This window comes from Stomoxys calcitrans, chromosome 2, assembly GCF_963082655.1.
Source record: "Stomoxys calcitrans chromosome 2, idStoCalc2.1, whole genome shotgun sequence".
Taxonomy (NCBI): domain Eukaryota; kingdom Metazoa; phylum Arthropoda; class Insecta; order Diptera; family Muscidae; genus Stomoxys; species Stomoxys calcitrans.
In genome coordinates this window covers 154,743,296-154,762,438 of record NC_081553.1, presented here as the reverse complement: position 1 = coordinate 154,762,438, position 19,143 = coordinate 154,743,296, and the positions used below count along the sequence as shown (strand labels likewise).

The 19,143-nt window shown below is 36.9% G+C and overlaps 1 protein-coding gene across 1 annotated transcript in view; it reads right to left on the bottom strand.

Moving 5' to 3' along the window:
• The window catches only part of LOC106091121 (uncharacterized protein CG45076), a 187,046-nt gene that overhangs the window by 62,060 nt on the left and 105,843 nt on the right, over positions 1-19,143 (bottom strand). Inside the window, exons 7-9 of the mRNA XM_059361662.1 lie at positions 471-510; positions 401-405; positions 144-348 (exon numbers count right to left, since the gene is read on the bottom strand). Coding sequence (XP_059217645.1) covers positions 144-348; positions 401-405; positions 471-510 — 250 coding nt within the window. The remainder of the gene's footprint in view (positions 1-143; positions 349-400; positions 406-470; positions 511-19,143) is intronic.

Sequence of the window (19,143 nt, the reverse complement as noted above, 5' to 3'; positions counted from 1 at the left end):
TTCGGACTGTAGACATGAAAAATATATTTAAAAAACAAATTTAACACACAAGAGGAAGAGCATCGCATGCAAGTAGTACGATGTGGGCCAGGATAGCAATGCCAAGGCGTTTTATAGGTGTTATTTACAAAAAGAAACCTTACTTTTGTTCACGTTGTTTTGCTTCCTCGGCTCTTTGTGCTTTTTTTTTCTCCAATTCAACTTGATCCAATTCTTCATTGACAGTCATCATGCGTTCTTGACGCTGGCGTTTTTTCTCATTCAAAGCTTCGGCTTCTTCAACAGAGTCTTCCAATTGCTTGGGAGAAGAGAATTTTCTGGAAGGACGATTGGGATCCAAGTCGGGGTCTAAAATAATAAAATTTAAAACTTATAACAAAGAATTCATTTAAAACTACACTAAAACTACATACACCATTTTGCTTTTTTTTAGAGAATATAGAAGTTAGTAATAAGTATACTTACTTCACATAACGTACAATGCTACAACATCACGTGGTATATGGGAGGCTTAAATCAAATATTAGAATAAAAAAAAACAGCACAAGCTTCGTTAGTTACATAATTACACTGGAATGATTGTAAATCTATCAATAATAACAAATTGTCATGCAGCATAATGCATAAAAGCTACCCTGTAGAGCCGCTTGAACCTCGTATTTAGTTATTCGATTTCCACTTGCCTCGTCGGTGAAAATTAATCACTTCAAGAAGTGCATGATACAATTAAGAGGTAGCGTCATTAGCACAACAACAAAACCCTACCCCCAACAAAACTACATTGAGTGGCAAATAGCGTAAATTCAAATGTCAAAGTGGTTTTAGAAATAAATATTGTTTTACAACTTATCTTCTTCCAATGTGTTTTACATTTGTATTCATTTGTATTGTATCAAATAAAACATATTTTTAAGAATGTAGTAAAAATTCACAGCTGTGTTATCAAGCCTTTGACATTTAGATTTTCTACAAAATCGAAACAAAAATAAAGAAATCGTATTCAGTTGTTCGCATGACCCCACCTTATAATTGAATCCTGAAAGAGTTGGGAGGAGACTTCATTCATATCAATGAGTGTTGCTGTATTCACCAAATTCAACCCGTATTTAAGGTGTTATCAGACTATATGTTCTTGCCTTATGACATGTCACTTTTAATGTATTACTAGCCGAAATGGGCCCGCTCCGCTGCGACTTCTTTTACTTTATATGGAACAAAATTACCCTTTGAATATTTATTTTCGAGAATTAAAGAGCTTTTAGTGAAATATCATGCTACGAAAATTGTATGTGTATGTTTTGGGGGGTGGGGTGGTCACCCAAACACTTAGCCCTGAAAATATATCAGCATTGTGCTCTATTCTCATAAATCTGTATATCATACAATAAATTTGATGGCAATATGGGGTATATTGCCAATGGCCTCAAAATTGAATATCGTTTTCTAATCTCAAATACCTTTCATTTAAACCCCGTATTGCAAAAGTCAGCAAATGTGTCCGGTTCAGGGTATAGACCCTAAAAATTATCAAAATCGAGCTCCACCCTTTTTAAGACCCAAATTGTCTTGGTGAGGGTGGGATGGGGGTGGGACGTCCTCTAGACAGTTGGTCCCGAATGTTACTCCCTAATACCTTTCATTTGAGCCCCATATTTCCATAGTCGGCAATATGACCTGTTTGTGGAGTGTTTTGGGATATGGGTCTGCCGCTCAGTGACTTGGCCTTGAAAATATACATCAGATTCGTGATCTTCTCTAAAATACCTTTTATTTGAGCATTATATTGCAATGGCCAGCAAAAACTTCCTGTTTGGGTAGTGTTATGGGGCTGGGGTAGCCCCACATTCACTTCTTCCCGAATACTGATATCAGATTCGTGCTTTACTCCCAAAGACCTTTTATTTGAGCCCCATATTGCTATGGTTGTAATTTTGTCCTCTTTAGGAGATGATTTTGGGGAGGGCGGCCCCCAAACCCTTGGTCCAACATTTGGATATCGGATTCGTACTCTACAATCAAATAACTTTTATTTAAGCTCCATATTGCCATGGTCAGAAAATAAGTCCTGTTTGGGGGGGGGGTGTTTTGAGAAAGGGGTGAACCCCCATAAGTATTCTACTCGCAAATACCTTTAATTTGAGTCCCATATTGCCGTGGTCGGTAAATATGTTTTGGGTGTTGATGTGGTCCCCCCCCTTGGTCCGACAATTGGATATCAGATACGTTTGTATATATTTGGTAAGTTTTGGGGGTGGAGCCGATCCCCTAGGTAGCCTATCCGAAAGTTGGATTTGGTTACTATAAGAGAGCATACAAAATTTCGCTTAAATTGCACCATTCTCCGAGATATGGCGTTTTTGAAAATTAGGGTAAGGGTCCGCCCCCCTCCCTTCAGATATCAACGAATTTAGTACCCTATTTTTACCACGGGATCATTATGCATCATCAGAAAAAATCGGTTCAGCCGTTTTTGAGTCTATATATATATATATACATATATATATATATATATATATATACATATATATATATATATATATATATATATATATATATATATATATATATATATATATATATATATATATATATATATATATATGAGAGCTATATCGAAATCTGGGCCGTTTTGTTTGCATTTGTCCTTGGACCAAAAAGGTGACTTATGCAAATTTTTAAGAAAATCGGACAGCAAATGCGACCTGTACCATGATTACAAGAAAACATGGACATAGGTAAATGGAATCAGGAAGTAATTCTAAGCCGATAGGTGTGCTTATCGATGGGTCTAGGTCTTCTCCTTCATAGAGTTTCAAACAAATGCACAATGTTATAATACCCTGTACCACATTGGTGGTGTAGGGTATAACCTGGACACAGGATGACCTGCGGATCTTTCAAAATTGGGCATCACAAGTGGTTGCTTGAAATATAATTTAACCAGTACAAAAAAAAATTAGTGTGGATCTGAACGAGACCCGTAGTTCTGAATATCTTGGTCACCACCTTCAAAATCCACGACATTATGGAGCTCAAATAAAGTCGTGCTCTAGCACGATACTGATATTACTTCAGGGACCGCCCCCTAAACTCCTCCTATGGGGGCCACCCTATCTCCAAAGCCAGTCAAATAATGAGAATATGGGACTCAAATGAAAGGTATTTTTGACCAGAGCACGAATTTGATATCCCCCTCACACCCAAAAACACGCACATACCGGATATATTTGCCGACAAAAGCAAATGAAAGGTATATAAGAAGTATTTGTGCAAAATTTGAAGCGGCCAGCTTAACTCCTTCGCAAATTAGCGTGCCTTCGACAGACATGGCTAGATCGACATAAAATGCCGCGACGATCAAGAATATATATCTCAAACGCATATTTCGAGGTGTTATTCGACAAATGCGATCCATAGTGGAGGGTATATAAGATTCGGGCCGGCCGAACTTAGCACGCTCTTACTTGTTATATACACAGATTGGTATTTCATTATGTGTGTCAAAATTGCAAATTTTTCATTCGTATGGCATCAAAAATGTGAGCAAAAGCTGATTTTTTATAGCTACAAATTGTTAAAGATTTGAGAACAATTTAATTTGGGGTTGCTTTAAATCAACTAACAACAAAAACAGCAGATTTCTTTATGTTTTTGTCAGAGGAAAAGTGATTTTGATGTGTTTGGTGTGTTTCATTCATATCGCAAATCTAGCATTAGCAAAAATTTGACATGCCATAAGACAAGAACATATGTATAGTGCGATGCCACCTTCAGCAAATGTGACAAGAGATCTTATACATCGCAATTGGTACGGAGGAGAAATTTTTAAAAAAAATTATTCAACCGAATTTCATCGAAATTGTGTAACGTTACGCATTCAATGTGGCCGATCTACATGGCAGCTTTATTGTTATATAAGTCGTATTTAACAAAGACAGTCGAGAAGTTTTATAGAAACCTTTTTTCAGTGTAATTTTTTTACACTGAAAAAAGGGTATCGTATTATGTAGTAAAAGGTTTCCCTATAGTATGTATGAAAATTTGCTAAGCTATTGGAACATATCCTATTACCAATGAAAGAGAGCATGAAAATTTCCTAAACAATTTTCATTATAGCAAAAAAATTAAACTCACTCGGAACTGAAAATTACACTCTAAATTGCAACTGTTCAAAGGCATTTACATTTGTTTCGCCTCCCTGAACGTAGGACGGCAGTCTCTTCGTGCATAAGAGTTTACACTAGGCCTTATTAAGCTACTTACATTGTCTAGCTGGATAACTAATAAAAAAGTAACATTCAACATTACTTTTGCAATGAATATCATCCATGGGATAATTGAGTCTGAATTTTTTCTTAGTAGACTTTTTCAATTTCTCAATCAGACCTACCAAAAATTTTGAATTATTATGTATAACATATTATATTGTACAACTACCCAGCAAAAACTTGGTAAGTATATGTCATTATTTTTGGCATGCAAAATAATGGATAACTTATTATCCTTAGAATTACTAGCTGCTAAAATATAACGAGTTATCAACAGGAATACCATCTGCTTTACCGGTAGTACAAATGCCACTACATACAACATTCGATGAAGCTTAAGAATAAGCACTTATTTGTAATAATAGAAAAAACTCATTATTATAACCTTGGTATAATAAAAATGCCATTAAGAAACTTGCAAACTGGACAAAATTATCGCATACCCATAATAAGGGACCTCCATTTTATTGGCGAGTTCAAATGGCTTGTGGCAAAGCGACACCACTTAGTAGCACTAGGGCGGGATATACTGTGGCGTTATTAATATAAAAAATATTTTTAATTTTTTTTATCTTCCCACAAATCCGTTGATTGTTCCGCATGCTGTGGGCGTAATAAAAAAAATTCAAAATTTAAAAATCATATTGCTGGTCCGAGATTCGAACTTGAGCCCTTTTATTGTAAATCTTCTGATGTACGCACCTAAACTACTAAAATCACACCCATGTGTTAGAATATTGTGTCTATAAATAGAATATGTCAAACATAAACATAAAGGCATGACATAAACATAAAGGCGTGTTGTTATTCAAACAATAATGATGTGGACGAAGGCATAGAGCGTCTGCTTTGAAGAAGGTGGAGAAAGGCGCGAACTTGTTTGAGTCTAAGTAGTTATTTTTTAGAAACGTTCAACTAAGATAAAATATGTAATTTTTTTGACAATTTGTCAATATTTGTTTATAAAATTTGCGCCTTCTTTTTCTTTATATGGAGCAAGAGTTTCCTTGGAATTTTTATTTTCGACAATTAAAGATCTTTTAGTGAAATACCATGCTACGAAAATATTATATCGCTTGAATAACAGTTTAACAATATAAGTGTCTTTATCTGAATCCCACATGAACTTTATTGGTCTACGAATTTAAATTTGGATGTAAGGTGTACTCCATTCTTAAAATACTTCATTTCAGCCCGGTATTCTCATGATGTCTGATTTAGTGGTGTTTTCGGGGGAGAGGTGGTCCCCCAGATACTTGGCCCTGAAAAAATATCAACATCGTGCTCTTCTCCCAAATACCATTTATTTAAACCCCATATTGCCATTGGCTTAAAAGGAGTTTACAGAATGAGGCGTCACCCAAACATATGGCCCCAAAATAGGTTATCAAATTCGTTTTCTAATCTCAAATACCTTTCATTTGAGCCACATATAGGCATGGTCGAAAAATTTTTTCCCTTTTGGGGTGTTTTGGGGAAGGGGTGATGCCTTAAATACATGGTCCTACATTTGGACATCGAATTCGTATTCTACTCCAAATGCCTTTATTTGAGCCCCCTATTGCGATGGTCACTAAAAAATTGCAGTTTGTGGGGTATTTTTGGAAAGTGGTAGACCCCCAGAAAATTGGTCCCGAAAATGGGTATCAATTCTTGCTCTACCCCCCAATACCTTTCGTTTAATCTCCACATTGACATGGTCGGTAAATATGCCCGATTTATGGGTGTTTTGAGGATTGGGGTGGTCCCCCAAACACTAAGTCCTTAAAATATATCAGCAACGTGCTTTATTCTCATATATCTATATATCATTTATTTGAATTGAACCCCATATTGTCATTGCCCTCAAAATTGGATATCAAATTCGTTTTCGAATTTCAGAAAATACTTACTATTTGGGTGGTGTTGTGGGGGTGGCGTGGCGTTTTCCCGAATATTAATATCAAATTCGTGCTTTACTCCCAAATACCTTTCATTTGGTCAAATTAAATTTGCCCCATTTAGGGGATGTATTTGGGGAGAGGCGGCCCCCAAAACACTTGGTCCCATATTTGGATATCAGATTCGTATTCTGCATCCAAATACTTTTTATTTAAGCCCCATATTCCATGGTCAGTAAATAAGTCCAGTTTGGGGGTGTTTTGGGGAAGGGGTGGACCCCCAGAAACGTGGTCCCACATTTGGATATCAGATTCGTATTCTACTCGCAAATACCTTTCATTTGAGTCCCATATTGCCATGGTCGGTAAATATGTCCGACATAAGCGTGTTTTGGGGCTTGGGGTGGTCCCCCTAGCACTTTGTCCGACAATTGGATATCGGATACGTTTTCTCATCCTAAATACCTTTCATTTGAGTCGCATATTGTCGTGATTGGTCAAAATATATGTTTGGATACCAAAATTTGGATACAAAATTTTTATTTTTAGGGTACTATATGAGAGCTTAAATCGCAACACCCTTCTCCGAGATCTGGCGTTTCTGAAAATTAGGGTAAGGGGGAGGGTCCGCCCCCCTTCAAATATCAAAAAATGTAGTACCCTATTTTCACCACGGGGTCATTATAGACCATCTGTGAAAATTTCAAGAAAATCGGTTCAGCCGTTTCTGAGTCTATAAGGAACACACAAACAAACAAACAAATCTACAAACAAACACAAATTGATTTATATATGTATATATATATTTATTTTTTTTATGGGTATCGACGGATGATAACGAATTATGCACCCTCTCCAAACAGAGCGAAAATGATTTTGGTAGAAGCGCCATTTGTTTAAATTTTTGCGTGAACTTGAAATTGCACATTAATATAATGATAAATAACTATTTTAACAAGAATTTGGTTTTTAGTTTAGAACATTTGTAACAAAGTATTACTATTAATATAATAAGTTGTACCTTTTTTGCTTATATTTGTAAATGTAAAGCAAGGGAAAGTATAAGATAGTAAGGGAAATAATACACCTATAATACCTACATCACACTATAAGTTTAAATTAGGATGGCCTAATCACGCTAACCTTCGAAGGACTAAAGCTATCCGCTTGAAATTTTGCACAAATACTTCTTATAAGTGTAGGTCGATTAGGATTGTAAATGGCCAAATCGGTAAATGTTTTGATATAGCTGCCATATAAACCGATCTGGGATCTTGACTTCTTGAGCCACTAGAGGATGCATTTCTTATCCGATTTGGCTGAAATTTTGCATGAGATGTTGTTGTAGTTTCTAACAACTGTGCCAATTATGGTACAAATCGGTCCATAACCTGACATAGCTGCCATATAAACCGAACTGGGATCTTGACTTCTTGAGCCTCAAGAGGGCGTAATTATTATCCGATTTGGCTGAAATTTTGTACAACGGCTTCTCCCATGACCTTTAACATACGTGTCCAATATGGTCTGAATCGGTGTATAGACTGATACGGCGCCCATATAAACCCATCTCCCTATTTTACTTCTTGAGTCCCTGAAGGGCGCAATTCTTATTTGAATTGGCTGAATTGAACAAAATGACTTCTACTATGGTCCGAATCGGAACATTCCTAAAATACGCTGTAAGCTTATACTTGCATTCCATGCATCAGAAATGTTTTAAAAAATTGATGAATTTACCTTTAAAGTAGCCTGCTACAGCGGTTTCACATCACAAAATTTTTTATATTGTCACAATTTCCGCAATGGTGTCATTGGAAGTTTCTTTTTTGTTTCTTTCGACTTCGATTAACTCAACAACAGTGGATCGATGAACTTATTTAAATTTTTGGTGAAAAAGCTCCATCAAAGACCAGTGTTTATCGATGGTATGGTGAATTCAATCTATGTCGTAGTTCACTCCAAGACGAATTTCGTCAATATCGTCCAAAATCAATTGTTGTTCCAAACACCATTGATGCAGCGCTAACTGATATTGCATTCCATTAGTGGGACCAGCATACATTCAATATTCCATGACCATTTGACCGTCAAGAAAGTTTTTTCGCGTTGGATCCCACACAATTTGTCAATCGCTCAAAAAAAGCACGTGTCGATTGGTCGAAAGAAATGCTCCAAAAATACGATGGCGGTGCTTCGAAATACGTCGATGACATCGTGACAGGTGATGAATCGTGCATTTACGCGTATGAGCCCGAAAGTAAACAGCAGTCGACTGTATGGTTGTTTCAAGATGAGCCAAATCCAACAAAAGTTGCTCGCGCACGACGCTCTTCCAAGCAAATGATCGCCTGTTTTTCCGAAAAAACTAGACATGTCACAATCGTACCACTAGAACAACGCAGAACAGTCAATTCTGAGTGGTACACAACCATTTGATTGCCAGTTGTCTTGCAAGAAGTCCGGAAAACCAACCGCTGAAGACGGATCACTTTTCACCCCGACAATGTGACCTCTCACACATCGGCTCAAACAACTGAATTTTCGGACACTAAAACCATCGATTTGATGAGTCATCTGCCGTATAGTCCTGACTTGGCACCGAATGACTTCTTTTTATTCCCGTACGTAATAAAATAATACGAGAGGTCAACGTTTTTCTACACCTGAAGAAGCGATCGGGAATAATATGAAAAACAATAAAGAGATTTTAAATGATTACTATTTGTTTTTGAGTTCTCTAATCCTGAAATATAAAAGGCAACCCTCGTATAATGCTAGACCACACAAATTTATCAACCATTTTGTAAAACATATATGCAAAAATTTAAACACATATCCAAAAATTTAAATAAGTTCATCGATCCACTGTTGTTGAGTTAATCGAAGTCGAAAGAAACAAAAAAGAAACTTCCAATGACACCATTGCGGAAATTGTGACAATATAATAAATTTGTGATGTGAAACCGCTGTAGCAGGCTACTTTAAAGGTAAATTCATCAATTTTTTAAAACATTTCTGATGCATGGAATGCAAGTATAAGCTTACAGCGTATTTTAGGAATGTTCCGATTCGGACCATAGTAGAAGTCATTTTGTTCAATTCAGCCAATTCAAATAAGAATTGCGCCCTTCAGGGACTCAAGAAGTAAAATAGGGAGATGGGTTTATATGGGCGCCGTATCAGTCTATACACCGATTCAGACCATATTGGACACGTATGTTAAAGGTCATGGGAGAAGCCGTTGTACAAAATTTCAGCCAAATCGGATAATAATTACGCCCTCTTGAGGCTCAAGAAGTCAAGATCCCAGTTCGGTTTATATGGCAGCTATGTCAGGTTATGGACCGATTTGTACCATAATTGGCACAGTTGTTAGAAACTACAACAACATCTCATGCAAAATTTCAGCCAAATCGGATAAGAAATGCATTCTCTAGTGGCTCAAGAAGTCAAGATCCCAGATCGGTTTATATGGCAGCTATATCAAAACATTTACCGATTTGGCCATTTACAATCCTAATCGACCTACACTTATAAGAAGTATTTGTGCAAAATTTCAAGCGGATAGCTTTACTCCTTCGAAGGTTAGCGTGATTAGGCCATCCTAATTTAAACTTATAGTGTGATGTAGGTATTATAGGTGTATTATTTCCCTTACTATCTTATACTTTCCTTTGCTTTACATTTACAAATATGAGCAAAAAAGGTACAACTTATTATATTAATAGTAATACATTGTTACAAATTTTCTAAACTAAAAACCAAATTCTTGTTAAAATAGTTATTTATCATTATGTTAATGTGCAATTTCAAGTTCACGCAAAAATTTAAACAAATGGCGCTTCTACCAAAATCATTTTCGCTCTGTTTGGAGAGGGTGCATAATTCGTTATCATCCGTCGATACCCATAAAAAAGAAAATCAATAAAAAGTCGCTTACATAATTTTCGCGGGAAGGGCTGGATATGTACTTTGTTAGGCCCCCTATCAATATTTCGATGAGTTACAAACGGAAGCGGAGGCCACCGAAGCGCAGAGGTTATCATGTCCGAATATGACGCTGAACACCTGGGTTCGAGCTTGTACTGATACTTTGCCATGTAAAAACGTCACCCCAAAGGGTCGACGCCCTGCGGCACGCCGTTTGAACTCTGTAGTGGTTAACCGTATATAGGAAGGAAAGGACACGAACCCTCCCAGCCGACTGCTTTTGCTAGCTGACCAGAACTCCCACGTCCTACTCCGTTCTATTGAACAATATTCTGCTGGAAATGAAAACATAATAATTTTAATAAAAATTATGCATTCCTAACCAAGGCGCATTACAACTCAGCTATAAAAAGGAGCTTTCATTGAGCTTAAAATTGAATTGGACATCACTCATTGATATGCGAAAAGTTTGCCCCTGTTACTTAATGGAATGTTCATGGGCAAATTTGCATTTGCACAAACGTAACGACGAAATTAGTATTCCCTCATCCTACGGTGGAGGGTATAGAAATAACGTTGGTTGTTTGCAAAATGGTTACCCTTCTAGTATTTTCCAAATAAATTTGTAAAATACATCAAAACAAGTAAAAATGCGTTAAGTTCGGCCGGGCCGAACTTTGGATACCCACCACCTCGGGTATATATGTAAACCACCTTTCGTCATTATCCGGTGAAAAATTAATAATTTATGCCCCCATAGCAGCTATATCGAAATATGTCCCGATTTGGGCCAAATTCGGCACGGGCATTCAGTGGTCTAATAAGTACAAGTCATTGTTCAATTTTGTAGAACAAACCGATCGGTCTAAATGGCAGCTATATCCAAATCTGAACCGATCTGAGGATGTCGAAGGTTCTAACACAACTCACTGTCCCAAATTTCATCGACATCGGACATTATCGGACAAATGCGCCTTTTATGGGCAAAAACCTTAAATCGAGTGATCGGTCTACATGGTAGCTATATCCAAATCTGAACCGATCTGAGCCAAATTGCAGAAAGATGTCGAGGGGTCTAACAGAACTCATTGTCGCAAATTTAAAAAAAAAATGTATAATAAATGTGGCTTTTGTGGGCCCAAGACCCTAAATCGGCGAATCGGTCTATATGACGGCTATATCAATATATAGTCCGATATAGCCCATCTTCGAGCTTAACTTGCTATGGACAAAAAAAGAATCTGTTCTAAGTTTCAGTTCAATATCTCTTTTTTAATTTTAATTCCCTATTTTAATTCGGGAATTTTGAGAGGACGGAGAACGTCTCAAATATTTGAATCCGAAACGGAATGGCAGATTCCTTTGCATCTCAAAATAAGTCATTTGACCGGATGGTTGACATCGAAGTTGATTTTTTTTAGTGGAGATTATCGCCTTCCTATGCTGGCGAGACTGGTGAGGTAACCAACCGTGTAAAACTTTTCTACTAAGTGATATCGTTCAGCGGCAAGCCGTTCGTACTAGGCAATAGAAAGCAGGTTCGTTGTCATTCAATTTAATCTTGAATCGTGTAGCATTCATTTATATGAGAGAAGTAAGACACCTGTTCCTTACGGTTATGTGCATTATTTCGATTGGTATTTTCAACTAATTTTCATCCGTTTTGAAATTTTAGATATGGTGTTCTGTCATGATTTCCAACATTTGTGCCGATTTTGGTCTGGATTGGTCCGTAACCAAATATTGTAACCATATGGGAGTGCACTCGATATATCTTTATTAATAACACCATATTACAAAAATTGAAACAAAAAAAATATTTCGGGGGTTCTGATGTACCAATTCTGTTTTATAGCGAGTATTCGTTATAGAAAAGTTAAACACACAGTGGGATAGAATCGAAAAATAGTAAAAATTTGCCGTTTTAGAACGGGTAGAAAGAACTCCTTGAAAATTTTAATGGTTATAGCTAAGATGTTAACGAGATTATGTGCAAAGTTTGGCGCAAGCACCTCTTGCCCCCTAAATCAAATATTAATTTGTGGTCCGACTTTCAAATTTTCAATTTTCTGAAAACGAAAGTTTTGAATTTTGCAGTTAAAACTGTCCTTAAAATACAAAAAATAAAAACTGCCTGCATTTTTTAACAAAAACACCGGAATATCCATTTCCGGCAAAGATGCTTTTAAAATAGTAATTTTTAGTAACCTCTTGGCAAGCCCCTAAATCAAATATTAATTTGTGGTCCGATATTCAATTTTCTGAAAACGAAAAATTTTAATTTTGCAGATAAAACTGTCCTTAAAATACAAAAAATAAAAACTGCCCGAATTTTTTAACTAAAATACCCGAATATCCATTTCGGGCAAAGATGCTTTCAAAATAGTCATTTTTAGTAAATTGGTTGGAGAAGGCTGCAAGTATTGTTTGGTGCAAAAAAAAACTTTTTGGGAAAGCCTCGGCTAAATTGTAAAACATTAAAAGTCGAAAAACACCGAGACCAGAAGAGATATTGAAGACATTAAGCGAATTTACTTGTAAGGGTTTTGAGCAATTTCCAGAAAATTTTTTCGAAATATCGAGGTGATAAATTTTAGTGGCCTGCTGAGAGGCGCTCGGACGAATAGCGGCTTTGAAATTTTGCACATAATTCCTTTAACTTTCTACCCGTACTCAAACCGCAAATTTTGTAAAAGGGTTTTCCGATTCTTACCCACTGTAAAGCATTTGAAATCTTCTGGATTTTAAATATTTGAGAGTGTTCTAGCCGAAATTCCTTCTTTCATCATTTTTCTTCAATAGAAAAACCTTCAAGTTTTGACTCTTTTTTGTCTGCCACCCGATCACTACACAACTTATTTCAAACTGATATGTTGCGTTTTTTATTCGTAATTATCAAATCAGTCGCCAGACTACTACAAAAATTAAATGCTATTTAAAATAAAATGCTATTTACCACACCACTGTTTTGTCTGTTTTTGAACACGCAAAGCAAACACAAAGCCTTGGGTATTTACGAGAAACTAGGCACAGTAGTCAATGCAAATATAACATGTTTTACAGCAATTTTTATTTTGTGGCTGTCTGCATGTGCATTAATGACCAACATTGAAAAAGTTTCGTTTTAATCCACCTCTTTTTTGGGTGAATTTCAATAAAAAGTTTGCCAAAAATTCGTTATAGAAAGATTTGTGTAAGAATTTTAACTTGCGCTTTATAAACAACTCGTTACAGGGTTACAAACATTACTTAACTTTTCTATAACGAATACTCATTTGTTATTGAAAAGTTAAAATAGGTTAAAATGTTATTGAGATTCCATTGCAGGATATTGTCCGGCTTAAGACCATGTTTAATGCTTCTATTCGAAGAATAGTATAGCAAAAACATCTAAAAGCCAGCAAAAGTATGTTATTGCTAAGCTAGAAGGATTTGACTGGTTATCCCGTATCGCGATTTCAATTTCGACCAAGAAATATATTATCAGCTTGCGATGTTCACCTACATGGTTGACAAATAGTTGTGTTTTAATTTTTTTATACCCACCCTCATAGGATAGGGGTATACTAATCTAGTCATTCCGTTTGTAACACCTCGAAATATTCGTCTAAGACTTCATAAAGTATGTATATTCTTGATCGTCTCGTCGTTCTGAATTAGTGCCTGCAATCTATCGATATTCGCAATATTCGATATTTTTCAAAAAAAATATCGATAACTATCGATACTATCGTTAATTTCAGTAACTTCAGTAACTTTAAACCAAAAAGAACATACATTTCAGTTTCAAGTTGCTAGTTTTTGCAAAATAAAACAAGTAAAAGGCATTAAGTTCGGCCGGGCCACTTCGGGTATATAAGTAAACCCCCGTTCGCGACACCGGTGAAAATTTAATACTTTATGCACCCGAATTCGGCACGGACATTGAGTGGTCCGATGAATATAAAGTCGGCAGATCGTTCTGTATGGCACCTATAACCAAATCTCAACCGATCTGGACAAAATTAAACAAGGTTATAATAGTCATCCAATTTTATTTTAACTCCACTACTATATCCGTAAATAAATATGAGCTTCAGACCCTTAATCGGCAAGTCGGTCTATATGATATCTATATCTAAATACATACCGATCCTTACCATATTTGGGTCGGATGGTGGGTGGCTTAAAACAGCTCACTAGTTCAAATTTCAGCAAAATTGGCTAAAAAATGCTTTTATGGGTTCCATACCCTAAAACTACAGATAGGTGTACATGGCAGCTATATCTAAATATAGTTCGATCTGAAACATATTTGGGGCCCATAAAGCTTTATGGGCTTCAGACCCTAAATTGGAAGATCGGTCTATATGGCAGCTATATCTAAATATAGTATAATCTGAACTATATTGAGATCGGATATTGGGATGCTCAAAACAACTCACTGTCTCAAATTTCAGCGAAATCGGGTAATAAATAAAGCTTTTATGGGCTTCAGACCCCTTATCGGCAGATCGGTCTATATAACAGCTATATCTAAATATAGTTCGATCTGAACCATGTTTGGATCCGATGTTGGGAGGCCTAAAATACTCACTGTCTCAAATATTAGCGAATTCGGTTAAAAAATAAAGCTTTTATGGGCTTCAGACCCTTTATCGACAGATCGGTCTATATAGTCGGAAATTCATATTTCGATGTGTTCCAAACGGAATGACTAAATGAACGTACCCCCTATCCTACGGTGGTGGGTATAAAAAATTCGAAGGAATATAGGCAAGTTGACCGACGAAACATCAAGCAAGCCCCCTAGGAAAAGTTATAAATGGATCGTCTGCTTGAAGGAACTCAGAGGCAAATCAGACTTTAACAGACACAAGTTCATACATACTGCTGGGACGCCGTGATTTTTACGGCAACTGCTATCGCCAGGAAGTTCACCTAAAGAATCACATAACATCGGATTGATGAGTTTGCCTTTGCCAAAACCCTTGCCCTCAAGGAAAGACTTCTGTTAAATGCAAGTCCATGCGAGTACACGAGTCCGCAATGATATTTTAAAGCCTTTTTCAATTGCAGTTGAACCAGCGAAAGGCAATTCCACTGCTAGGTTAGAAAATCGAAAGCGAAGTTATAAAACCTTCTTTCTAATCATGTCATTACTATTACATGTAACACTTCGAAATATTGATCAAAGACCCCATAAAGTGTATATATTATTGGTCGTCTCGAGGATCAGAGTCGATCTAGCCATGTCCGTCCGTCCGTCTGTCGAAATCACGATAGAGGCCGAACGCGTAAAGCTAGCCGCTTGAAATTTTGCGCAGACACTTAATATTTGTGTAGGTCGTTGGGGATTGCAAATGAGCCATATAGGTTCAGATTTAGATATAGCTCCCATTTAAACCGATCTGCCGATTTGACTTCTTGTGGCCCTGTAGTGTCCCGTTAGAACTTACAACAACTGTGCCACGTGTACGGACCAAATCAGTCTTTAACCGGATTTAGCTCCCATATAAACCGATCACCTGATTTGACTTTTTGAGCCCCTGGAGGCCGCAATTTTTGTCCGTTTTGGCTGAAACTTTGCATGTGGTGTTCTGTGTTAAGTACGGTCTGGAGCCCTTACAAGCCACAATTTTTCTCTGATTTGGCTGAAATATGTTTGTATTTTGTGTTTTTTTATGATTTCCAACAAGTGTGTCATATCAGCTACATCAGGTTATAGTATGTCTATAACCTGATATAGCTCCTATGTAAACCGGTCTTTCGATCATACTTGTTCGGTTCCTAGAAGCTTTAATTTTTGTTGGTTTGACAGAAGTTTGGCATGTAGAATAAAATTGTGCCCTTCAACTTAATTTATTTCATATAATTTTAGCAGAACTTAGCCCGCTTTTACTTATTTGTCTTACACACTTGAACCACTATTACATACCCACGTGTTAAACGATTTTAAAGGAAATATGTCTTATTTGAGGATGATGTTCGATTAAATGATGTTTAATGAAAGAAAAATTCATAGAAATCCTTTGTAAAACAAAGAACTTATGACCGTTTAAAATGGAAAATTTACGAAAACCCATCTTTTTCTGCATTTACCGTTATAAATTTTTCCATGGACTTCAACAAAATAAAATTGATTCATCAGAACTTCTGAACAATTTTGGTGTATCACAGTGACTAACACTAATAATCATCAGTAAAAACATATTTTAATTATAAATAAATGTTTCTCGGAGTTCATAAATATGAGCAATCAGCGTTACCGTTGTGCCACTTTTGTATGTAATTTGACACTTTTGTGGGACGATGCCACTTGGGTGCCACTTTTTTATTTTGATACAAAATGCAATATTTTTAACATTTTTGTGCCACTTGTTCAAAAATACAACTATGTAGAGATTATCTATTGTATGTCGTCCAACAAATCGCATATACATGTTAAATTCTTCGAAAAAATTTATAATTTTTGAGCCGAACTAGAGTAACTGGACAAAATAAAAAAAAAAGTTTGCTTATATTTGTGAAATCTATCACGTCAAAACATTTATTCTAAATCTTTACGAAGTCCGTTCGTTCGTCCAAATTTGAATTTGGTTTTTGGTTTCAAAAAGTCTCGACCAAAATCCTAGAATTGATTTACGGTGATGAGAATCTAAGATTCGGATTGACCGAACTTATCTTTATACACCTTCTTATGCTATTTATAAAAAAAAAAAACTGAGTTGTTTGTTTTTGTTATACACGTTTTATTTTAGCTTTTTATGAAAAATATTGTGCCAAATTTTGGACCAATTTCAACAAGATTTTTTATATTATTTATGTAAAAAGCAGAAAGTTTATTGTATGCTTTTGTTTTTTTTTTAATAACAACGAAAAACATATGCCGTTTTTGTGCCGAGGGAAAATTCAGAAAAATCCTGGGCGGAATTCCGCAATTCCTTGGAGGATACATCTGAGGCTTCTAGGCTAAGGAGGATTCTATCCTCGAGACCCATTACGGTATGGTATATTCAGAAGTCAGAGAATGTATGGAATGTATGTCTAGTGAGGAAATACTAGAACTACTCGTTGATATACATTTCCCGGCAAATTCTCGAACGAACAACGTGACCCCTGAAGAGGTTGTCACAGGTATGCATTCATTGGAGGTTATTGAGGATTGTGTCTGAGTCGAAAATCCTTTGGGCAATAAAACTTTCGACTCCTTCAATTTGCCAGACCCTGATGATATACCACCGGTTGAATTACAAGCTGTTTCCGCCAGACCGGCACCTTGGCTTAGGGATCTATGTATACTCTGCTTGTATCGGCACGTCATATATACCTGTGGGATGGAGGGACACAAAGGTCATTTTTTTCCAAAAGCACGCAAAATTACCACACGAAGGCGAACGATGTTCGTCCTATTAGTCTGTCATTCTTTATGCTGAAGACTCTAAAGAGGTTGACAGAAAGATATCATAGGGCAAAAAAACCTGGAGATCGCCTGTCTCGCCAACTGCTTGCATATAGTAATGTCAAGTCCATTGAAACAGCCCTTCACGACCTAGTCGCCAACATAGAGGGTTCTCTCGCTGTCAAGAAGTACAAAATGGTTGCACTTCTTGACATTGCAGTTGCTTTCAATAATGTAAAACTGACGTCAATCATGAAAGAGTTGAAGTTTCTAGGCATCAAATCTACCATAAGAAAGTTTATTAACAACTTACTTACTAAGAGATGCATTACGACAGGCTTGGGATCTGTGGATCTAAAAAGATGGGTCAGCAGAGGAACACCTCATGGAGACGTACTCTCTCCTCTACTTTGGAATATAGTCATTAAAAATATATTATTGTGTAAAAGTGGCAATTGCAGTTAGGGGAAAGTTTCACAGCACTCTAAGAGATATACTTCAGGAAGCTCCACGTGCAACAGCGAAGTGGGTTACCGAAAGTGGTCTAGGCGTAAATCCGAGCAAGACAGAAATAGTTCTTTTTAGCAGGAAGTACAAGTTACCTTCAGTGGCACCTGTCTCCTGGGGAGGAGAAAATGTTCCATTTACAGAAAGCGCAAAATACCTGGGTTTTTTGCTGGATAGGAAATTGAACTTCAAATTTAACATTTTGGAAAGGGCAAGAAAGTCATCTCTTGCCCTATACACCTGCAAGGCAGCCATTGGCAAATGGCTGGGGTTTAGACCGCGCGTCATGCACTGGGTATATATTGCATTTGTCAGACCTATAATACTATATGGTATTGTGGACTGGTGGACGGAGCTTCAAAGGCCACCAGCCGCTCAATACTTAGCCGGATCCAAAGGATGGCTTGTCTGTGCATCACAATCGCACTGAAGACGACGCCATCTGATGCACTGAATTTAATGCTACATCTAATGCCTCTGGATATTGTGGCTAGACAAATGTCTGCGACCACTGCCGTGAGGCTAAGAGATTTTTCTCTTTGGTCAGGTGGTGGCTACGGACACCGTGTTATCTTTGACACAATGTCCGATGTTCCAGCCAGTGAGGATTAGACCCTGCCAGAGCCGCTTTTTGACAAAAAGTATTGTACCACTTTTCCTGATAGAACCGATTGTAACTACATGTTCCCGGGTAATAGAAGTAACATAAATTTCTATTCTAGACGACCAGGTGGGCTTTGGGGTGTACACTGAAAAACTAGGACTGGTCATATCGAGAACATTACCCGACCACTGTAGTGTGTATCATGCGATTTAAGAAGTGGTTAAATGGCTAAAATAAGATTGCATAACGACGATTAGCATTAATATCTTCTCAGAAAGTCTGACAGCCGTTAATGACCTTACTCACTGATTTTAAAATTTCGTATTCAAAAACACATAAGAGTCAAGTAACTATTAAACATTTTTCGAATTTTTTGATGTTTTATCTGGCAATTCCGTATCTTTGACACTGACTCTCCATTCGGTACCGCTGATTGTTACTGCAGCAGTACCGAATGGAGAGCATTTCACTATCCGCAACCTATGGCCGCGCCCGGTAGCTCCCAGTTATGCTTCTCGTGATAACGAAGAACGCCACTCAGATTGAAGTTTAAAGTTCCAGCCTGTTCGA